The sequence below is a fragment of the Zalophus californianus genome, chromosome 2 (genome assembly GCF_009762305.2).
Source record: "Zalophus californianus isolate mZalCal1 chromosome 2, mZalCal1.pri.v2, whole genome shotgun sequence".
Taxonomy (NCBI): domain Eukaryota; kingdom Metazoa; phylum Chordata; class Mammalia; order Carnivora; family Otariidae; genus Zalophus; species Zalophus californianus.
In genome coordinates this window covers 152,839,479-152,863,279 of record NC_045596.1, presented here as the reverse complement: position 1 = coordinate 152,863,279, position 23,801 = coordinate 152,839,479, and the positions used below count along the sequence as shown (strand labels likewise).

Sequence of the window (23,801 nt, the reverse complement as noted above, 5' to 3'; positions counted from 1 at the left end):
AGGATACTACCTTGTTTCCTCGCTTCACTGAACTTGCTGGGGCTTGCCCCCGGCCTTGCTATGAGACCATGCCTGTTGAAGGGATACAAGAGACATGTGAAGGCAAAGGATAAGACCCATGGAGAACCAAGGTGCCCCCAGCTGACAGCAGCAACTTCTTGAAGCCAACATGCAGCTGACTGCAGATGCACGAGGAAGCCATACTGAGCCAAGAGAATCACCCTCCTGACCCCAGCCTAAATTGCCAATTTGCAGTATCACGAGCCAAATAAAGGATTTGTTGTTCAAGCCTCTGGCTTTGGTGTGGCTTGTTATATAGCAACAGCTAACTGAACCCGGATATTTGAAATAGATAGCTGAGGGTTTTCTCTTTAAAAAAAAAAAAAAAAAGTTGGAGGTTGGAAATCCAGGATTGGCATGGCATCTCCATACTTATGAGGGAACCAGAATCATTCTGTCTTTATGCTTCATTATCTTTAGTCCATGGCTTTCAGCCTCAAAATTGTCTTATGACCCAGGATAGCTACTAGAGCTCCAGCCATCACATTCCTGTTCCAGGCAGACAGGAAGGAGGACAAAAAAGAGGCTTCTTCTAATTGAATTGGCTCCCTTTAGAAGATCTTTCCTGGAAGTCCCACCCAATGACCAGCGGCTTGATTCTCACTGGCTACCTTTAGCTGTGAGGAAGGCTGTGAAATGGAGACTTTAGCAGAACACGTTGCCACCTAGGGTACTGTTCAGTAAGGAAGGACGATTGGGAAAGCAACCCGGAATATCTGCCCCAGCATGTGTGAAAACAAGCTCTAGGCCTAGGATCCCCACACACATCAGGATGCAAAACTGACCACATGTCACGCTAATTTCTGAGTTCACAGTGGTGGCTTTGACCTATAATAACAAAGTGTAAGCTTTGGGCAATCAAGGTCTAAGTGGAAAATCATGGGTGTGCTGGTCTCCTGGACCCTTTTGCTGTGAATACAGATGGGAGGGAAGTTTTATTCTTAGAACTTGTTGCTCTTCACTTGAGGCAGGTGCTTACTTGCTTGCTTTCTATTTTTTTATTGAGATGTAATTTACATAACATAAAATTATCTATTTAAAGGATATAATTCAGTGAGTGGTTTTTAGTATATCCACTACGTTGTGCAACCCTCAGCACTAATTCCAGAACATTTCCATCACCTCCCCCTCCCAGAAAAAACAAACAAAAAGCCCATGCCATTAGCAGTCAAAGCAGATGCTTTCTTTCATCCCCGCCCCCCCCCCCCCTCCGCCGTTCTCAGGTCCACGAGAGAGCCAGACTTGCCACACAAGAGGGTACTTGAACTCCTTGCATGACATAGAGTCAAATCTTGGGACTCTGGAATATTTTTACATCTTCTTGGGAGAGCCGAGGAGGAGGTCATGTTGCAATTTGCCTAGGGCAAAGAAAGGAGCCCACAAGGATGCTGGGGATCTAAACATTGCCTGCCTGGACTGACCGCGAACTACCTCCCCACGGGGAAGGGAAGGGGGTTCCGCCTTGAGTGGCGAGGGCATCTTCAACAGCTTCTGAGACTCCAAGGCACGTGGGGGGGGGGGTGACACCCTAAGGTTCAGCAGCAGCTTTGAAAGTACTGTTTTGACACTAGATGTTGACAGGGGATTTTTAGATTCGGTGAGTATTATTTAATGTGAAAATGACGAAGGGGATGCGGAACTCATTTATTAAAGGTCTCCTATGTTCCAAATACAAACAGAATCTCGTTTTTCTACTCACAACGGTCCTGGGAGGTATCATACCCATTTTACAGGAGGAGGACCCGAGGTTCCCCAAGAGAAGAAACTTGCTCTGACAGTAGAGCCAGAATTTCAGACACTTCTGAGTGTCAAGGCTCAGCGTTTTACATCGTGTAGTGCTGTGGGCGCCTGTGAAAATGCCTCCTGACGTGACCCAGGGCAGGTAAGAATCTCTCCCTTGAGTGGCCCAGTTGTTGCTGCCTGTGGGGCAGGGACAGTAGAGGGGGCTTGGCTTAGCTCAGCTCTGGGCTTCTCTGTGCCGGTGGGAGCTTGGCGTGAGATTCCCCTCCTTCTGCCCCCTTCCTATTCTTCCCTCCTCAGGCAAAAAAAGGTTGTTCAAGGAGACTCCAGGATTGGGGTCCGCCTCATCACTGTCACCAGGAGCCTTTTTTTTTCTGACTGACTTGCCAGAGCTCCCCATCAGTCCTTGCTGTGCCTCTGGAAGCAAAGGGAAGGCAGCTGTGGGATCCTGGCTGAACAGAGTCCAGGTAAAGCAGGCTCGAGAATGGATGGATGGGGGGGGTTGGGGTGTCACAGGTCTGAGCACAGAGCCGGGGGGCGGGCAGGGAGCAGCCAGGGAGGATTGTAGGTTCTGCTGCTTGCTTGATTAAGGGGGTCAGCGTGTGGATGTGTCATCGAGGTGGGCAGGGAAGGGGAGGGCTGTGCGTGGGGGGAGGATATATATATATATGCTGGTGTGGCTGATACGGCGGAACCGAGCCTCACATCCGAAGGAGCCCGGCTACTGACAGCTCTCAGGTAGGCAGCTGCATGCGAACCCCAGCCCCAAGACAAACAGCTGGGAGCCCGGGGAGGAGCGCAACAGCCAGGGGCTCTCTCCTCACCCTCTTGCCTTTGTCCAGGGTGGATGCTGCTGGCCTCCTGGAAAAGGATTTCTCCATTCATCTTACTTTCAGTGCTCAGATAGGGGGTGGGAGGGGAGGGCTGAGGTTTTTATCCTGAAGAGAGATGCAGAAGAAGAAAGAGCTGAACTTGGAAATGAGGAAAAGTTTTGATTCCCCAGATGTGGCCCCGACTATGTCGTTGTTATCTGCTGAGAAAAGGTGGATGCAGGAGTGAGATTAGGTGAGAAGCAGGCACGAGGGCAGGGGGCTCGCCTTTCAGGGCACCCTTGGGAGCGAGTCCTCTATGTGGCTGGCTTCCTTTCTTTCCTTCCCTCGGAGTGCATTCAGGCTGGTTTTCAACATACCACCGAACTTGATTTGGATTTGGGTTTTTCCGCCCTGAGGGAACCCTTCTCCCTTATGCACTGAATAGAAATTGCTAGTAATGATGTGGGGGAAAGTGGGAACCGGGGCGTTGTCCTCAACCAGTACAGTGCTGAACGCAGCCACTGTGTGTGAGACCCACGTAGATTTCTGCAGGGATGACCTTGGACTCCCAGACCCTGAATTACGTGGTGGTTTCTTCTCTTTCTTTGCATGTTTCTCCTCCTGCCCATCTCTCCCACTTAACGGTCTCTGCTGAGACCTGCTGAATATGACGTTCAGAAGTCCTCCAAACTCTTGCTCTTTCTCAGCTTCCTTTTCTGTCTCCTTTGTGCGTCTCTCTCTCCCTCTCTCTCTCACACACACTCTCTCTCTCTCTCTCTCTCTGCATATCTCGCTTCCCCTCCCTTCATTACCCATCCCTTCCTCCCCCCATCTCACTCTGAACATGGGTAAGTTCTGGGGGAATTTCAAGTAAAGCAGGATGATTCGGGAAATGGACTATTTAAAGCAAGCTGCTTTGGACTTGAATACCCTGATCCTGGGCTTAAACATCTGTGTTTCACTTCCTCGAGCAGCCCATAATTGCCCCAATTATAACCAATAACATTGTTCGGCAGACTAACAAAAGCTGAGCTTTGCGTGGCATTTGCCAGCAAGCCTAAGCCAGAGTTTTCCACATAGGTGGGGGGAAAGTAACTGCCTGGCTTATCAAAGCCTCCCAAAGAAATTGCTCCCCTTTCTCACCGCCTGTGGGTGGTGGCTGTGCGCACACTCCTTTTTCGCATTTATAAAGTGAGGCCGGGGAATATTCAGTACACCCCCACTGATGCTGTGATACCTTGAACTGAAAGGATCGGTGTTCCTTTGGGCTTGCTGAGTCCTCTGCAGCGAGGGTGCCTGGAAAGACTGTCCTTCACCACCACCTCGGCGAAAGGAACAGCTTCCCCCGGGCCGTGGGTGCTGCCCCATTGAGGGCGCTGTGGTGCAGCCTGGGGCTTCCGGGTGCAGTTCTGTTCTCCACGAGGCGGCAGCCCCTGCTCTATCAGCTGAAGGCTGAGGGTTCTCGGGGGATTTAGAGAATGCAGGAGATTTTGCATTGTCAATGAAGGGACTAATTGCAGGATTAGGCTCAAACCCGTGCTCTCTGGAGCTGATGGCAGGAGTGGTCACAAAGCCATTCCGTATTCAATCCATCAGGTATTTATCATCTACACTCCACCAGGCAGGGGAAGTGGGCCGGGGGGGTGGGGGGGGGTGTGCTCTGGTGGATTCAACAGAGGTGATGATAACAGCCCTGTGCAACGATTTACATCTTCGCGCTTCCCCACCATTATCCCCAGCAACTGCCGGGTGAGTTGGTGTCATTGTCTCCACGTTGCAGTTGGTGAAACTGAAGCTGAGAGCTCAGCTACACACCGTGTCCGGAACTGAGCTGGACCGAGCCCTGGGAGGACTGAGTCCAGCCTTCCTGGCCTCGGCACACCACCCCCTCAGGGCCAAGGGTACTCAGCAATTAACAGGGGCGAGGGTGGGACAACACAAACACAGGGAAACAATTAGAGGACAATGCAAGGCCGACTGTAATCAAGTCCTAAACTGCACGGTCCCGACAGCGAGTGCTGGAGGAATTTGGAAGAAGGGGCACTTGCTCCCGAGATTCCAGGGATTCGAATTGGGTTTTGAGGGCTTCGGGGACAGAGGTGGCAGCCAGGGCAAAGCCACAAAAGGAAGGCAAGGGAATTAACCTTGATTGAAACCTACTATGTGTCAGGAAGTGAACTAAACTAATCTACATGCTTATTGCCCACTAACACACCCCCAACACATACACGCGGTGGGGATGTGAGGTTTAGGGGGAGTGTTCTATGGGTTCAGTAAGCCCCACCCCATAGCCCCACAGCTCCGGAAGCCTATGACGGAAACTTGGCAACTGCATGGGGAGGGGGCGCGGAGCTGCTCATCAGGCATCACAGGGAGGGGATGGACCCTTCTCAGAAAACAGAAGTCCTCCCAACAGCATCTTGCTGTGGTTTCAATGGCTGAGAGCTCATTAAGCAAACTGGATTTTCTCAACGCTTTTATTTCAATGCCTACAGGTGCTCCCACTCTCTACCATGAGGGTTTCCTACTAACCACAAACCTTGAGATTTGGGGCACATCAACTTTGGGGGTGAGCCGATTTTCTGGGCATCTCCCTAGATAGGCTCCAATCATGTTCAGTCTTGACTTTCTGTGATCTTGTGGTTTTTCAACTATTAGCTGCTACCTCAGCATTGCAGAAACAAGGCCTGCCAAGCTCTGAAGGGCCTGGCTTGGCAGATGAAGTGTAAAATTTGCTCCTGCGGAGTCTAAGTCTCGGTGAAAATGTCAGTGACTCACCATACAGCCAAAGCTCAGAGCCAAGCTCCCCTCTTCCCATATTTGCCCTGTGCTCCCTCCCCACCCCCTTCCCCATTCATCATTTCATTCGTTTAGTCCAAGAAATGTGTGTGACATTCGTGGTTGGAGCCTTGTAGTGCTCCGCTCCATAGGAACTCACATCCATGCAGCTGAACCCTAAAGAGTTTAGGCCAGTGGTCTTCCAAAGGGGCCTGGGTGCCCCCGCGCTCCACTGGGCTTTGGGAAACTGAAGCCTTATTTCTTGTTATCTTTCTTAATTGGCACTTTAGTGGGTTTTAGAATGTATATAACTGTTAGTCAATTGGGAACGGGTGCCCTCTTGCTCTTCATCTGGCCACTTATAAAATAAAAACTACTAGCCATCTAACCCTGCTGCCTCTTTCCGGAGAAGGGGAAACTGAGGCCCAGAGAAGAAAGGGCCTTGCTCCAGATCCCACGGGTAGAGACAGAGCTGAGGCTGGAGCCCAGCACTCTCCCGTTTCTAAGCCCAGGGCTCTGGCTCATTCCTTGCTCACCAGCACCAGCCACACTTGGTCTGCGTGTGGTGGGGCGGGGGACATGCTTTGCCCTCCACCTCCTCTACGCTCACTCCCTCCTTCCAGGTGGAAATTTAGAGCAGAAGGAGGACCTTTTTGAATGTAAGTGAGAGGAGGAAAAGCCACTAAAGAGGCGTTCCTCGATAATAGCCGGTGAACGAGCAAACTCCAAACTCCAGGGTAGGAGTCCTGTGGACAATGGGTCAAAGAAATGAGATGCGTAGAAGACAAACCCCTGTGCCTGTGGGCGATGAAAAATTCCTCTACGAAAGAGAGGCAACAATAAGGGATGTTGCAATCAGAGAGGGGGAGCCCAGAGTTCTGGATAAAAGGTGGCCCTTAGAATGAACTCACCTACACAGAGACAGACAGCTGCAGAGATCCCTGAGTGACCTAGTGAGAGCAGGAGCTTGGAAATCATATGGGCTTGAGGCTCCCCTCTGCCACTCCGAGTTCTTTTTCCTCTTCAAGTCTCTGTCTTCTCAACTGTAAAATGGGGATAATAGCACTTACCCCATAGGATGGATGCTTACAAAGCAATTAGCACAGGGCCTGGCACATCGTATTCCAAATATAATAGTAAGGTGATGACCATCAACGACAAATAGAGACTGGCCCAGTGAGTTTCCACCAGAATTGGCCAACACTTCCGAAGCAGAAGCAGTATATAGAGTGTATGGTTTCCCAGAACACACAGTTTGACGTCAACACATCGGAGTTTAAGTCCCGGCTCTGCTATTTATAAGCTGGATGATCTTAGGCAGTTGCTTAACCCCTATGAACTTATGTTCCTCTCAAAAAGACGCATATTATTAACCCTCGGTTCTAGGATTGTATATGAATATAAAAATCTCTTGTAACTTGTAAAAAACAATAGTTGATGAAAAGCGCAGAGACCTACGTGCCTCTAGCAGGAAGACTGCCCCTCCCCCCCTTCTCCACTACAAGCACCGAAATTACAGGCTTTCTCAGAGGTCATAAGACAAAACTCAATTAACTTTTAGCTTCATACGTAATCCTCCAAACAGATAAGCAACTAATTATATTGCCCTGGGAAGCAAGATTACATGCAAATAGATTAAGGCTAAAACACAGTGGTTTTTTATCTTCATAAGCAACGAGGCACAATTAAATTTATGAGGTGTCATTACCGAAATAAGAGGTAATTAAGCATTTCTTTATTCAATAAGAGATGTCCGGATTATAGCAGCACCACATGGAAGTGTTAACCGAGCTTGGTTCACCAAGTGAAATTCAAGCCAGGTAAAATCCAAACGTATTTTGGACAGTTTTATTTACTGATGGTCAATATTCTTGCAATAGACAACCACCACCACCTGTCATGATCCCCATTTTGCAGTTGAGAAGACAAACACTCTCAGGGAAAATAACTCACCCAGAGTCACACAAAGGGTAAAGATTAAATATAAATATACCCCATGAATTAATTAATTACCCACCTTCACCTTACTTGGCATTAATTTATACACAAAGCTATAAAAAAAAAGCACATCGATGTTGTTGAGAATTTCTTAAAAATGAAAAACTTCTATTGAGTTTCCAGTACAGTTCAATATCTACCTTAACCTAGGACACAATGGTACTAGGTGTTGTGAGGAGTACCAAAAAGTACAAAATATGGCCCCCTCTGTAAGGATAATTCGATTTATTTTGAGCTTTCACTTATATTGGTCTCTTTGAAATATCACAACCTCGGAGACAGGCCTGTGTCTGTCCCACTTTAAGGATTCTTGGAATTGCAGAGAATAAATAGTTTTGTGTACAGATGGGTTTTAAATAATAGGTGGAGTCACTTGTTCAGAGTGAGGGGTGGGGGGGGCATCGAGGGTAGGGAGGTTGGAGCCTGAAAGAGAGGTGTCCCATGGACTCACCGGGAGCGCCAAGCTAATGCCACGTAGACGCGAGAAGGTTTGCCAAGTGCCAAACCAAGGGTGGCTCACACTTTATATGCAGGAAGGCTATCAGACACATTTTACATGCTAAATGTCCCAGGGGCTCATCTTCTTTCTTCACCTCACCCTAAAAACCCATTTACCCAGGATTTGAGATAACAAACATCAGTCAATCCACGGGGCATTTCCTGAATGTGCAAGTAGCCGCAGTTAATGAGGTTCATGAAAAACCTCAGCCGGAGAGCATTTCATTAACTGCTGTCACAACTTATCAGCTCAGCCGATGCGAACATTCTGTATTGCAATCGTGTATTGGGAGGGAACCGGTCCCTCTTCGCCTACCCTTCCCTTTCCTCTGTGACATACAGGCACTGCCATCCTGTGGCCAGAGAGGGCACGGCCACGCTATTCTGGACAAACTCTACAAAAATGTCTCCCAACTAGAAGGGCTGAAATTGAGTAGAATAAGAAATGGAAAGGCAAGTCTCAAATTAAACAACAGACATATTCAGGCAGTCCTCAGTTTAAGACATGTGCTTATATGGTGGCTGTTTGGAATTCAAGACACATTTTCTCTTCGAAAGAACCCGCCCGTGTGATGAGCTTCTGTAGCTTGTGTACCAACACCTATTTAACCTGCCAACTTAGCATATGACACTATTCCAACCATGCCTCCACAGCCCTTTGTAGCCAGTCTCCTACTGGAGCGTGCATGGGGCTCCAGCTGAGAATGGCATCTCGCCTCGCTCTGGAACGGCACCGTTCCCACTCCTCCCCCCTCGAACGGAACACTTAGCTAAGAGACATGCCATCGGTCACACAGGTCCTGAAGTGGCTCCTGTGCCATTAGCCTCCCGGGCCCCGGTGAGGCAGATGTTCCTGGACACTCCCCAACTCTACGGTAGCTAAGGAGAAGGAAGAATGCTCCTGAGATACTTATCAAACATTCTGAGCACCTCTTAAGTGCCTCCTCAATCTGTGCTGGGTGCTGAAAATACAGAGAGCCGTAGAACGTGGTCTCTGCCCTTCAGAAGCCACTGTCCAGTAGGACAGATAGAGAAGTCTGAGTTTACAGTATGATGTCATAAGTGCCACGGGAGGGACAATGACGGTATTATAAAGTGAAGGCTATGTGTTGGGCTCTTCCTTTTATGAGCTTTTATATAGTACTGGTTATGTGCCAGGTGCTATTTTAACTGCTTACAAACCTCAACACATTCATCGCCATCTGAGACAGGTACTGGGATTGTCCAAGTTTTACAAATGAGAAGCTGAGAGGTTGAGTTGCAGATACGGGATCTGGACCCAGTTGGTCTGCAGTGATGAGCAGACGAGAAAATATGCATCACAGCTCTGTGACAAAGGTCTGTTGTGCCTGTTTGACAGGCCCCTGAGGCTCTTTTCCCTCCCAGTGTGATGTGCTGCTTCACGCTGCCGTGGAAGCAGAGGAGATTCATCCAACTCAGGCCAGGGGTTGGAGCTGGCTTCCCAGGGGGGATAATTCTTGAGGTGTGTAGGAAGTATGACTTGGAGACAGGTATTCTGGGCAGCAGGAAGAGCGTGTGCCAAGATTCAAAGGCATTAAGGACAGGATAGAAATGGGAACTATACGTGATTCACTAGGACCAGAGCGGATGCCGGTGTGAACAGGAGACGAAGCTAGAAAACACAGGCAGGAGCAGTACGCAGTCCCACTGGGGTTACAGATTTAAGTATGAAGTGACGTCATCAGATTTGGCGATGCCTTGGTGGGACGCCAGATCATTAGGTGAACTAATTAGGAGGCCATCACAATAACCAAGGCAATAAGTCTCAACTAAGGCACTGGCCCTTAGGATAGAGAAGAAAAAATGCGTATGATGGGTTTCTTTGTATAGGGATTTGTCTTCACTGTTCATCAGCCCTGGACACCCCCCATCACCTGTAGGGTAAAGCCCAAACCCTTTGGATGGCCAGCAAGAGCCGGTTCCATCTGAGCGGAGCTTCTCTTTCGGCAGGAAGCTTCACTTAGGGCATGTGGGCAGGTGGCCGTGGGACACCAGCCTGCTCGCTATCTCCTCACAGGCTGTGGTTGTAACTCCTCTAGGCTTTTCCAAAGGCTGTTTCCTGGGCCTCTCAGATGCCCCCTTCTTTGTCCTCTTGGCAAACTGTTACTCATTCAAAGCCCATCTCAAATGCCCCCTCATTGACTTAAAAAACGCTGAGCATCTTTTCGTGGAGATCCTCTTGGTATGAGATGCTTGGATGACACACAACACGGCCATTGGTGAGTTCAACTGCAGGAGCCCCTTCTTCCTCTTATTGACTTGCTCCATTCCACATCCATCTTCTACCAGGGATTCTCAGACTTTTGCATGTGTTTGGATCACCTGAGAATCTTGTTTAAAAAGCATATCCAACTTCAGTGGTTCTGGGTTAGGACCTGACATTCTGCATTTCTAACAAGATCCCAGGTGATGCTGATGCTGGTCTGCAGGCTGCATTTGAAGAGCAAGGCTTATACATTTTCTCAGTATAGTCTGATGAAAAAGCAATAAAAGCAATAATTTTTGTTTTTCTACACCAGACTGTTGAGGTAAAATTTACATACAGTGAAATGCACAGGATTTAAATGTACAATTCCATGGGTTTGGACAAATGTATACACTCCTGTGACCCATACCTCTCAAGAACATTCACAACGTTGCCAGAAAGTTCCCTTGTTCCCCTTTCCATTTCATCCTCCAAGTAAAGAGGGACCCAAAATGATGCAGTACAAGGAAATAGCTTTCTGATTCAGGAGGCTTGATCCCAGGATAAATTTAAAGAGGGGCAGGAAAAACTACACATCGCCCAGGCAATCCTACATAAAGAATATCAATGACTGATCTAACTAATAATAGTTGGAGCTATTATCCTCGTGTCTTCATTCATTTTTCAGTAAAGAACTGCACATACCCGGACCTGTGTTTTGCACGGACTAGCGTGGTGAACATAGAGGCCCTGTGCTCAGGAAGCTAGCTCGCACCTCGCAGGGGAAGCGGACAAGGAGCCTGGGGGAGGCTTCTGGCACGCGGGGCATCCCTGGCTGAGACAGGGAAGGCTGGGGAGGAGGAGACAAAGCACACAAGTCATTCATAAATCTCACTCTTGCACGGCTCTTTGCAAAACTTCCCTCAGGGATCTCCTCTCTTCGCAACAGCCCCGTGCCAAGACGGGTACGGCCATTCCCCTTTTATAGCTATGAAAACTGAAGCTTGGAGAGATCATCTAATGGTCACACGTCGGTAAGTTGCAACGTGAGGCCGTTAGCTCCCTGGAAGTGCTCATGCAGGTTGTGGCCAGCTAGGTGGCAGGAATCACAAGGGTGCTCGCCTAGGAGCCCAGACACTAGCCCCTGCCCCCAGCGGCGGGCCTGGCTGACAGGAGCAAGCCTTTTGTATCCTTGATGACCCACTCCCTCCTGGGAGGGGAATCTTGGGCTCTGGTGCAGTCCCCTCGGGGGCATCCCCTGTGTGAGGCCCCCACAGAATGGCTATTCTAATTGCCACCCACGCTCCCTTGTGTTTTAGCATTTGGGCGCCCTGCTCCCTGCTCCTGCACCATGAAAATCCTGCTTTGTGATCTCCTGCTGCTCAGCCTCTTCTCCAGCGTGTCCAGCAGCTGCCAGAAGGACTGTCTGACCTGCCGGGAGAAGCTCCGCCCAGCTCTCGACCCCTTCAACCTTGAGGTAGGCCCTGGAGCATCCCTGTCTTCTCCTCCCTCCTTCCTCCAGACCCAGAATGAGAAGTCATGGCCTTGCCCAGAGGGTCATGTGACTCGCCTGGTGTCACTGGTCCACAGGAAACAGGTGCAGGGCGTTCCCATCTTCTAAGGGCAAACCCTGTCATCTTCCCACTTTCCCACACTCAGATAAAGGCCTGCCTGTGCTGCCATCTTGTTCCCGTTATTAAAATAATGCATACTCATCTTGGAGAACTTGGCAAATTCCGAGAAATCTAAAAAGAAAAAAAGAAAAAAAGAAAATTACGTTTAATCCCACCTGTCAGAGAAAGGAACCCTAGTTTTTTCACTTGCTATATTATACCAGCATAATTTCCCCATGTTATTAAACATTATTTAAGTTCCTTCTTTCTACGAATACAGTATCATTTGTTTAACTATTCCCCTCCTGTTGAACATCTACATTGCCCTCCATTTTTGTTGTTATAAGGTAATTCTACAATGAATACCTAAATGCGCCCCTTATACTTTAAGTTTTGAATTTGAGGTGCAGATCTGGCATTAAGTTTCTTTCATTAAATAAACTGCCTTCTCAACTGCTTTCATGTCAGTCTCAATAGTTATTCCTCTAGTAAATCCAATATCACTCAATTATTTTTTTCTTTGCAGTCAGACTTCTTTCATAAGATGTCATATTTCAAACCCCTCAACCTTTATTTTTTTAAGATTTATTTATTTATTTTTAAGTTGTTTTTTTTTAATTTATTCATTTGAAAGAGAGTGAGAGCACAAGCACGAGCAGGGGGAGGGTCAGGGGGAGAGAAAGAAGCAGACTCCTTGCTGAGCGAGAAGCCCAAAGCAGGGTTCAATCCCAGGACCCTGGGATCATGACCCGAGCCCAAGACAGATGGTTAACTGACTGGGCCACCCAGGCACCCCTTCTTTATTTATTTTAAAGAGAGAGAGAGACTGGGGGGAGGGAGAGAGGGAGAGAATCCCGAAACGGTCTCCCCACTGACTGTGGAGCCTGACTCGGGGCTTGATCCCAGGACACTGAAATCATGATCTGAGCTTAAATCAAGAGTCAGCCACTTTAACTGACTGAGCCACCCACCCAGGCGCCCCTCAAACTGCTCAACCTTTAAAAACAACCAAAAGTAACTACTGTCCCTTAAGGCGAGTGTGCAAGTATAGAACATATATTCACACTGGGCTAGTTCACTAACGATGAGCAGACACAGCCCCTACAGACCCAAACACCAAGCTCTTCCCGCACCTGCTCAGTGGTTTTCGAGCCTGTTTTCTCGAACAGTAATAACTACGGCATCACGAAGAGCAGCCCCAGATAACCCATCCAATGTTTATCCATCCTTCTCATTCGTCCGTTGAGGGTTTTTCTGAGCATTTACTATATGCTGAGCCCAGGGCCAGGCCAAGGGATCCAAAGGTAAGCAGATGGATGGAGTTTGCAACCAGTGGGAGAGAAGATCCCACAATCCCTCCAAGAGGGATTAATTATTGGGTGCTGGGGAAGCACAGAGCAGTGGCCCCCAACCTAGACTAGAAAGACAAAGGGGGCTTTTGGAGGAACAGAAGTATCTAAGGAGACCTAAAGAGTGGGAGCAAAGAGGCAGGGAGAGTGCTCCAGGGGGAGGAGTCGGGGAGGAGCACCCAAGACAATGCCTGTACCCGGATGGTAAGTGGCATGTAAGGAACCGAGAAAACTGAGTTTAGAACCCAGGAGGCCCACAGGCCTCTGCGGTGCAGCCCAGAGAGGTTTAGAAGTTCATCTACAAAACACTTTCCCCTGATCTTAGTAAACAGAGCCAGACAACTTAGTTTACATGTACACCAGTGACGAGTGATAATCCGATAATCACCACCCTGCTCAACTCTCAATTTGCAGTCTAGACAAGACGGAAAGTCATGCACAATTCTGGAATCTCTAGCTTTCATGGCAGCCCTTTATTTCCCACTCAAAAAAAGCATTAGGACTTAAACAGATATTTGTGCACCCAGAGAGGGATCTGCACTTGCAGCTTTGACCCCCTTGTGCTGCCTCACTCCTTAGCTGCTGTCTCCGAAGTCCGGGGCCGGTTCGCAGGCTTCCTCCTCCGTGGGTCTCTTCCCCATTCCGACTCCTCTTTTTCTACTTCCCGTTGGGCTCCTACTCCCCTCCCCACTCTATAAACCCAAGTGACCCCCAAGATTCGGGGCTTATCTCCCCATGCCCTCTCCTTCTGAGATGCCATCCCTGGATCCCACGCCTTCGGCTCTCCCCAGGCTTCAGGTGACTCCCCACGGTACACTCCTCACCTCAGTCATTTTTCATGGTTGCTGACAAATCCCTCTTTCCCTTCCTGGCCTTCCCAAGGCTTCAGGAACTCACCCCACCATTCTGTGCATGTCTCTCCCTCCTCCTTCATCCAATACTCCTACTTCAAAACTCAGATTAAACTTCACCTATGAGAACACTGTGCTGATTCCCCACCTGTCCCCAGCAGAGCCAGCCCCTCGCTCCTTTATGTCCTGACAGTTACTTGTGTCTGCTAGTGTCTCACCATAAGGTGTTTCTGATTGTGCTGGGGATGCCAGAGTGCGGCACAGAGCCGTACTCGGAGAACCTGGTCCATGGTAATTGTAAGACTGCAAGATCCTTAGTCTCCTGGTGGGTCTATCCCCTGCAGAGGCTGCAGAGTTTTTACACTGGTGTCTTCCAAAGCCAGTAAAGAATTTGGAGCACGCTTCCATCCCTCCCTTGCATCTTAAATCTCTGGGGTCCAGACGACGCTGCTAGATACTTCTTTGAAACAAGTTAGAATATGGCCAGTTAGAGCCTCACAGTGAGGGATAAATCTTTCAAAGTGCTTCCTGACCCTCAGAGGACCTGACTGCCTGGTTGTTGTGTTTCTAGTTTGTATTCACGTTTAACCTATTTTGAAAAGTTTGGTGAAATGCCTAGAATGTTGGCAACCACATCTCATTCCAAATCTTGCAACCCTTTTCCAACTCTGTGAATTAATGGGGGCTGGGGGAACTTAGATATTTCAGCAAGGATCATCTTCCCAATTCCTACACTAAATTATGTAATGCTGAGCTATTCTCAGGACTCCCTAAATCCTCAGCTTTATCAAGAAGTTCTGTATTTCTCACTCCAGATCAATGGTCCAAATGTGGCTGGCTTTTTGTTAGACTATAATTTGGGTCAGTAAATGACTCTACACCCAAACCCAATGCAATGTCTTGGGCTTCCACCTAATTATGAATGGTACTTACTCCATCAGCTTACATAGAAAAAACTGGATTCGGGCGCCCGGGTGGCTCAGCTGGTTAAGCAACTGCCTTCGGCTCGGGTCATGATCCTGGAGTCCCGGGATCGAGTCCCACATCGGGCTCCCTGCTCGGCGGGGAGTCTGCTTCTCCCTCTGACCCTCTTTCCTCTTGTGCTCTCTGTCTCTCATTCTCTCTCTCTCTCAAATAAAGAAATAAGATCTTAAAAAAAAAGGAAAAAAGAAAAAACTAGATTCACTGAGTTGTTTCAGAGACAAACAAGAAGGTAACCCTCAAGGTCTGGGGAAATTTATTTACAACCTCCTGAAACTTGATTAATAGCAAAAGAAACTAACTTCCAGTGCTTTCTATCCTTCAATACATGAAAACTCTTACTCGTTGATTTGCGGTAAGAGTTCCTAATATGTTTTTCTCTTGCACTATTCGTCTGCTTGCCTACTAGTGTTAGCCCTCAGATATTCTAGCAGAACCTCCTAAAGCAAGTAGCTCCCAAATGTCTCTTGGTCAGAGGTGATTTGATTCTTTAGTGGCAGAAACTTGACAATCTCAATGAGCCTCTTATTTTCCTTCCAATGGGTTCATGTGCCTCTATTTCCCTAATGTTTGATCCCAGACCTCCAAATGGCCCTTTGCTCAGTTTCCCCACAAACCCAGCTTTACAGATCAATTTGGCGCCAGTCTGAGACTTTCCAGATGCTCATTCACACTCTGGCTTACTATAGCAATGTCATCAGCATGGGCTGTGAAAATGTGTCCAGCTCACTTAATAGGCCATTAACCAATCTCTGGAAAGAGGCCAGTGGGTCCCTTAGACCAGAGCGTTAGGCATTAAGCTCATCTGCCCATCTGGTGCTACAAATGCTGTTGTGAATTTGGATTCCTCACATTTGCCCAAAACCTTCTCCTAAATCGAGAGTTGAGATGATTTTGTTAGTAGCTAATTCATCTAACAGTATGTTGAGTCTCTGTACAGCCTATGCATCTGGTTTGATCATAGAATTGTATTTTGTCTGATTGACACCTAATCTAATTACCATCTGGGCATAGCAACCCAGGGGCTCACAGAAGATCTAATAGCCTCTAGGTTTAACAACCTCCACCTGTTCTTGTAAATGGAAGGAGCAGAATCATTCAAAAAGCATTTGGGGCTCCTATTCTGCGAGGAGTGGACCAAGTCTGCTCCAAGTCCATGTTAGCTCCAAAGTTGTACATTTCTGCTGGATTTCCCAGTACTCCCCATGCTTTCCTGTTTTCCCCTGACCCTGCAGAGTAGGATTCCTCACACTCACCACTGTGGACATTTTAGGCTGGGAAATTATTTGTCATGGGGGGCTGTCCGGTGCATTGTGGGGTGTTTGCCAGCCTCCCTGGCCTCTGCTCATAGGTTAGCAGTGGCATCTCCCCGCCCCCCGCCACTGTGTAACAACCATAAATGTCTCCAGACATTGCCCAATGTCCCCTGGGGACAAAATTGCCCCCACTAGACACCCACTGCTATAGAGGAATCACCCAATAGGACTACGATCTGAAAGATCGTACTACAAGTTTTTCTACCTGGTTTACTTCAAAGTATTTCAGGAGCAAGCTAAATACAGACCCAAGTAACCCTTTCTCTGAGGGATGCTCTGACCACTGTATTCCGTGATGACACCTTCCTCCTCAGGGCAAGTTCCAAAGCAGGATTTCTCAAAGTACAGTCCAGCCTCAGAATCACCTAGGTGTTTGCTAAAAATGCAGATTCCGAGGCCTCACCCTTGACTTACTAGATGAACATCTCCAGGAGTAAAGGCTAAGGATCTGCATTCTAACAAACCAGTAGCAAGTCTTAAAGAACACTCAGGTTTGTAGCTACTATTGTGTTAAAATCTGCCCTTCCCACCTATGTAGAAGTTGCTTTCATACCCAGTGACACTGGGGTGTGAAAAAGTGATTTCTCTATGTATCTCTGCTGAGTTGGCACCGATAATATTAGTTCTATCAGCATCTCTGCAGAAAATCTAAATGAAAAAGACATGCCCGTGACTTGTGTATCAGCAGGGACCACGGTAACTACCTCTGGCCAGTAGGGGCGGGGGAGGGGCCGGACTCGGCAAAGGCTGCACCTTGGAAACTGCATCAGTGAAGATGAGCGGCACTCCCACTGGCTACTGTCTCTTTCTCCTCTCTGGCCCAGCCGAAAATGAGCAATTTTCTCATCAGAACTTTACCTTTTAGTCTCGAAAGATCCTTACCTACTCTTGTACTCACTTGCACCAATTTGCACTGCAACACACAGAGCTCATTGAATAGGAGATGTCCTGGGCTGGAACTTGAGACATTTGGGTTCTTGTTCAGGTAATATCTTGTCTAATGGTGTAGTTTTGGACACATTACTGAACCTCATCATAACATGGGAACATGGACTATGTCAGTGGTTACCAAACCTAGGCAGATACCAGAATTACCTGAGCTTTGTAAAAGTAAGTTTAAATCCTGGTTCTATTCCTCGGGAATTTAACCAGCTTTTGAATTCTGTCTTTTTAAAAGTTCTGAGGGGCACCTGGGTGGCTCAGTTGGTTAAGTGTCCGACTCATGATCTCAGGGTCATGGGATCGAGCCCCACGTCGGGCTCTTCTTCTCTCCCTCTGTCCCTCCCTGCCCCTGCTCTCTCTCTCTCACTCTCGCTCTCACTCTCACTCTCAAATAATTCCTGAGATGATCTGGATTCACACCCAGACCAAGCAGAAGAGCAGACTTAAGGTGGGGAAAGTATATTAGATAATTAAATTCACCTGCCAGTAAGAAAGACCTAAAGCAACAGTGGCTTAAATAAGACAGAGATTTGATTCCTCATAAGGAAGTTGGGAGGTAGACAGTACGGGGCCGGTATGGCAGTTCTGCCACATCACCAATGTCCCAGGCTCCTTCTCTTTCTACTTTACCTGTATACGGGTGCCACTCTCACACGGCTTCCGTCCCCTCAGTCACTTCACAGCTTCAAGATAGCCAATTGAGCACCAGCCAAAATGCCCACATTCTAAGCAGGAGGCTGGAGGAAGGGGAGAAAGAAGGGAAAAAAAGATGCTCTCCCCAGATAAGTCAGCCTCCTGCTTTCCTGGAAGCCCCACCTGGTTACTTCCGTTTACATGTCATTGGCTGTCTCTGGCTACATATGTTTGAGACACATATGTGTGGCCTTTCTTCCTGAAGGAAGAAAACAAGTGTTCTGTTAGGAAGGAAGAGGGGAGATGAGTATGGAATGGACAACTGGCAGTCTCTGCCCCAGAGGGAATTCTTAACAAATTGCATTTAAAGTGCTAGTCAGACACTTTGATGGAGATACCAGAGGTCAGAGAAGTGTTGGGAGTTCCGTGTCAGGTGCTGGACATACAGACATGGGATGCCCTGAAAGAAATGACCAAAATCACAGAAATGAACAGTCACCAAGGGGCAGATTGTAAAGAGAGATGAGAAGAATCTTAAAGATAGAACCTTAGGAACACGGGAGGAAGGAGCACAAACAGTCTGAGAGGCGAGTACAACGTCAGAGAATTTTCAGGAGGGTGTGGTCTGCATTGCCAAAGGCGGCACAGTCTGTGAGAATGAGGGCTGATTGGATCCGGTGACCGGGAATTCACCGGTGGTCCTCGAGAAGGCAGTTCGTGGAAGATGAGGGCGGGAAGCAGATTTCAAGGAGATGAGGCAAAAATGGAAGATGCTGAGATGGTGGCATGAATGCAGACCACATCTTGGAGAAGCTTGGCGGGGACAAAAGAGGGTCAGGGTCAGGGGTGGCAAAGGGTTGCAGGAGAAGCAGGACTGGAAGAACCATTTTTTCAGGTCTGGTGGGACAGCTGTAAGGTGTGTGATTTAGCTGCATGCACATCGCACTCCTTGGTTAGGGTTCAGGTTGGGAACTTTGCCCATATTGGTATCTTTTCCACTCTGAACACGCGGGGCAGGCTTTCAATCCCCAGAAAGGGGATATCGGGCACACACACCAGTCTTCTGATGTCCTGCAGCTGTCCAGACAGAGCAGTAACTCTTGATGCCCCATTAGCCAGGCAAGATCTCCAAGTTTGATGAAGGGCTCCACGGCTGCCCACTGACCATGATGGCAAGGCCAGGTTGAAGAGGGATTTTCATCTGGCTGAGCACAGAAACACAGAGAAGCAGTCGGGGTGAAGCCAAAACAGCAGATAGTAAGAGAAGCTGGAGGTTAGACACTTCCAAAAGACCCAATCAGAGATAGGAAAGTGGGAGGTAGGGGCAAGGCCAGGACCATTCAGGAGGGCTATGGAAACATCATGGCCAGGCTCTCAGTCTAGACTAGAAGTGGGAGACACCTGAAGAGACAGAGCAGCATCAGAAGTTCCCAGGGGCCTGGCAGGTCCACTGGATAGCATCTGATGGTCCCTCTTCCCCACCTGAACCCGATTGCCAGTCTGCCTACATTCCAAAGGGTCTTGACCCTCGTTTTCTATAACTGATGCACAGATAGTGATAACTGGTGTATGTGGGATGAAAAATGAACACCACTAAGGTTCCTCTTAACATGGTGACCTTAAAATGGCCACGCAGATATAAGTACATGCTTTGACGTCTGCAACTTCTTAAACCAATCTGACCTCTCTCAAGCCTGATAAGAGAACAAAATAAAATCCTTCTTTATGGGTGACCCTCGTGAGTTGTGTTTGGCTCCAAAAACTCAGCTAGGGCTCTAACTGGGTGTAGTTTAGGGCACTCATTCTGCGTTGACTTTCTGCGTCACCTGGGGTAAATTAATCTCACCTCTGAGCCCTGAGTTTCTTCATTTGTGAAATGACGGAGCTGGGACAGATAGTTTTCTGTGTCTCTGCAACTCTGAAATTCTATGAACCTGAGTAACTACATGTAAAACTGCTACATGGTCCTTAATAAAGAGATGCTTCAGAGTCACTTGCATTGGTACCGATGTGGATTTGGTATCCAATAGAAAGACTTTATGTCATTGCCTTGGACTAACAGACATTCCCAATCCTTCTCCTTTCTCCGGCCTCTATCTTTGCAGGTGTGCATCCTTGAGTGTGAAGGGAAGGTCTTCAGCAGGCCTCTCTGGACTCCGTGCACCAAGGTCATGACCAGGGGCTCCTGGCAGCTCAGCCCTGCTGACCCAGAGCACGTGGCAGCTGCCCTTTACCAGCCAAGCGCCTCCGAGATGCAACTGAAGCGCATGCCTCGCATCAGGAGCCTAATCCAAGCCCAGAAAGGGACAGAGCCTGGCATGGATGAGGCTGGAGAGATGGAGCAGAAGCAGCTGCAGAAGAGGTTCGGTGGCTTCACCGGGGCCCGGAAGTCGGCCCGGAAGTTGGCCAACCAGAAGCGGTTCAGTGAGTTTATGAGGCAGTACCTGGTCCTGAGCATGCAGTCCAGCCAGCGCCGGCGCACCTTGCATCAGAATGGTAATGTGTAGCTGGAAGGGGAGCCCCTCCCAGCTGCACCGTCCACTTCAACCCATGAGTGAGTTGGGCACAAATGAGCTGGGGGTGAAAAGAAACCTTATATACCCAACTGTCTTAGCCTTCCTCCTGGGCCTGGAAGCACATTAGCCCCCAAATACATAAACACACACCCCACACCACCTCAAGGTGTTCAGCTCCTGGGAGGCCGGGGAGGTATATATTCACCTCCCCCACCTCCTACCCACCCTTTCTCTAGGGAGCAAAGATTTTCCTAGGCTTGTTCCTTAAGGCTGACCACTGCCATTTAGAGATTGGTTACCATGGGGATAATAGTAGCATGTTAAGATAACTAATTCCTCTATAGCTCTCCAGGAGCTCAGTTACTATGGGGACAGTTAAGTGGACCAATCTGCCTAACCAGTTGCCATAGCAACCATTCAGTTCACCTTTCCTCAGAGTCTGTCTCTAAGAACCCATAGCTGGACCTACCTCTAGCCATTTGCAGTCTGATTTCTGTGGCCATGATGTTGCTATTTCACCTTCGAAGACAGCTTAGCTCTCTCCTCCCCTACCCTCTGTATCTCGAGGGGACTGGATTGCACAGAAACCCTTTCCCACTCTCCCCCTGTCAAGGAGTTCTTGTTAGGACCAGGAGTTACACTTTCAGCCCTTCTTCCTTCCACTCCTCATTTGTCCATCCTGCCACTTTGCCAGAGATGGACTGATTCCCTGAAGTCAATGGCATCATCCCTGAGCAAGGCTTGGAGAATCTGGCCCACCTGACCAAGTAGTTTTAGAATAGAGACTAACAGATCATCATCTTTCCTCACTTCCGCTTCTTCCTGAGAGCCATTTTTGTTTTTGTTTGCTCGCTTGCTTGCTTTTACTCCTCTCTCCCTCCTGTCCCTCCCCCCGTGGGAATGCTTATACACGTACTATATTACAAATCAGATAATAAACAATCAAAACCCCTAATTTATTGCCCAGTCGTTACAAACTCCACTCTCCGCAGCCCATCAACCTGTACAGAACTTCAAGTGGCATAGGAATTCCTATTCCACTAGCACAGTGGAATTTTCTGAAAATCTAAGAAAATCTCACCCATCAGGCATATGTGCCTTAATTCATGTATGGGAATCTGACTATCTACAAAGCCTCGTACCTCTTCTTTAACAGTCTAGAAACTCACCTTAACGGAAAGAACTAATCAGTTGGCCAGAAACATTCCCCAAACATTACCCAAGCGGGACTTTTCCGAAACCTAACTCAGGGGCATTAAAAAAAGAAAAGAAAAAAGTCTACATGTGCTGTTTTATTTTGCTTTCCATATGTCAAAGGTAGCCAGATCATTAATAATCTTCATTCAAAGCGTGTTAATACAAAGGTTAATCTTTGGCAGCCACACTTCAGCATGGGGGCAGCCCACGTAGCTCTTTGCCGGTAAGCGGGTTTGCAAAAGGCCCATTGCCAAATACAGACGTCGGTATTAACTTGTGAGGAGAAGGCTGCCATGTGTATTTTAGCAGAATGACTAATCTCCAAAGGCCCTGAATTAACCCGCACCGTTTTTGAAGTCATACTCTTGGATCCTTAACAAGCATCCTATTTCTTCCTAAGCCATATTTGCACAGTACCTAATACAGTATATCTTTCAGAAGTGGCATGGACTGAATTCTTTCAAATCTTAGACATTTATTCTTAAAGTGGCTCTTAAGGGACACTGAGGCTCTTGTCTAATTCTGAACCACAATTATTTTCTTTACCTTAAGACAGTTTAAAATCAGTCACATTAGCAGGAATCAATTCATTAAAAAAAAAAAAAAAAAACTATTTGGGCCCCTATTGAGACAATTGATTCTGCTAGTTTTCTATTAAGCTTCCAGCTGAGAGGCACTGAAACATAACTGGTAACTAGCTTCTGTCTGCTGCTTTGCTCAAGACATAAAGTTCTTGATGGAACCATTGGAAACGTTAACCAGCTCATTTGGGTGTATTATTGATTGCTCTCCTTCCTCTTTCTGCAACCATCTCTCTGTTTCCTTTTTTGCACACGTTCATGGTGGCTGAGTTCCAGTAGGGATGTGTACTTACGAGTCCACCCCAAGCAGCTTAAACCCTGTCTTCACTCACCTACACACACCCCAACCAGCCCCACACACTCCCGAGGTGTCTCCATGGGCAGGGGGCGGGGGGCGGATCCTGTTGCCGGGCTGTTCTGGACTTCTGAGATACCCAATACCAAACTATACTTGCAAGGCTGCAGGAAGTGGGGCTTCCTAACACCAAAATGGGTAAGAACCCTATTTAGGTGTAATGTGTTAGGAAGGAGGGACATTGAGGTGCAGGGACAGTCCTCGACAGAACTGTGCAAAGGGGTGTCCACCTCCTGTCCCTTTCCCTGTCCCTATTCTTCTCTATCTTCTGCCCCACGCCTTGACCCTTCCCGACGGTGCAAAGTGTGAGCAGATTCATTCATCGTGAGGAATTGGTGAAATCAGGTTTAAAGAGATATATAAGAGAGCCATAAATGAGGACACTATTTAGCCTCAAGAAATGAATTATTGCACATGGATTCCAAATATTAGGGCTAAGAGAGCTGTTTCTGGGCACAGGGCCTATTATGCCTCTCAAGTCTCAGCCCACAGACCTCCTCTTTATTCCGAGTCCTGCCAGTAGACTTGAGGCCAGAAAGAGCAGGGACATAGGGGACGTTAGGGAACCCTACTTGCGGCTTCAGGAGCTCTTCATGCAGTTGATAAGCTTGTCATTGCCTCCCTACTGTTGCTCAGGCAAACGGGATTGAAAGGTCAGAAAAATTATTGGGTTTGCCATTTTAATCATTTCTGTCTCCCCAGGTGTCCGGGTGATCCCCAAAACAGCATGTCTCCAGCCCCAGACCTGCCGGCTGGGAATCGGGACTCCTTCTTCCCCAAGGCACTGAGGCAGGCTTTGCCTCCAGGTCTCTGCCCCCCAGGGCAGAGACGCTCCCTGTCCAATTGTCTTTCCCTCCCCATTCCCCCGCCCCACCCCCATGGCATGTTTCATGACAACCTTGTTGCTACATCAGAGTGTATTTTTGTAATTCCTCCAGCTAACATAGAAACAGCCCCATTTTTCCTTCTCACTCCCCTTTCTTCTTGGGGGGGGGGGGTCAAAGCAACAGGAAACCAAGCCTGGGGTTTTGACTTGTCACTGCCATAACTTGTTTGTAAAAAAGCTGTTCTTTTGGACTGATTGTTTTAAACAGATATTTCTCCATTAAACTTCTACTGAGCAAATGGTTAATAAACTGGTTGGCTATTTTTAAGTGAGGTAACTGAGAACTGGGCCATCAGAGCTGCTCTCTTGGGAAGCAGAGGCAAAAAGCACATGGCTCTGCTTGCTATAAAGCACGACAGGCAAGAATATGTGAGCATAGGGCGCCTGGATGGCTCAGTTGGTTAAGCGACTGCCTTCGGCTCAGGTCATGATTCTGGAGTCCGGGGATCGAGTCCCACATTGGGCTCCCTGCTCAGCAGGGAGTCTGCT

The 23,801-nt window shown here is 48.1% G+C and overlaps 1 protein-coding gene across 2 annotated transcripts; it reads left to right on the top strand.

Moving 5' to 3' along the window:
• The first annotated feature begins 2,007 nt into the window (after nucleotides 1-2,007).
• PNOC (prepronociceptin) lies at nucleotides 2,008-23,556 on the top strand. Of its 2 annotated transcripts, none has more exons than XM_027599431.2 (4): nucleotides 2,008-2,267; nucleotides 11,412-11,569; nucleotides 19,883-20,331; nucleotides 23,129-23,556. In XM_027599431.2, the coding sequence occupies exons 2-3, from the start codon at nucleotides 11,444-11,446 to the stop codon at nucleotides 20,282-20,284; spliced, it is 528 nt and encodes a 175-aa protein (XP_027455232.1). In that variant the 5' UTR covers nucleotides 2,008-2,267; nucleotides 11,412-11,443; the 3' UTR covers nucleotides 20,285-20,331; nucleotides 23,129-23,556. The 2 variants fall into 2 exon arrangements, with proteins under 2 accessions (XP_027455232.1, XP_027455231.1); XM_027599430.2 differs by lacking the exon at nucleotides 2,008-2,267 and adding an exon at nucleotides 2,402-2,538.
• The last annotated feature ends 245 nt before the right edge of the window (nucleotides 23,557-23,801 follow it).

Coding starts and splice junctions, on each gene's coding strand:
- PNOC (XM_027599431.2), top strand. CDS start 11,444: ATGAAAATCCTGCTTTGTGATCTCCTGCTGCTCAGCCTCTTCTCCAGC. Junction 11,570..19,882: donor TCGACCCCTTCAACCTTGAG/GTAGGCCCTGGA, acceptor CTATCTTTGCAG/GTGTGCATCCTTGAGTGTGA.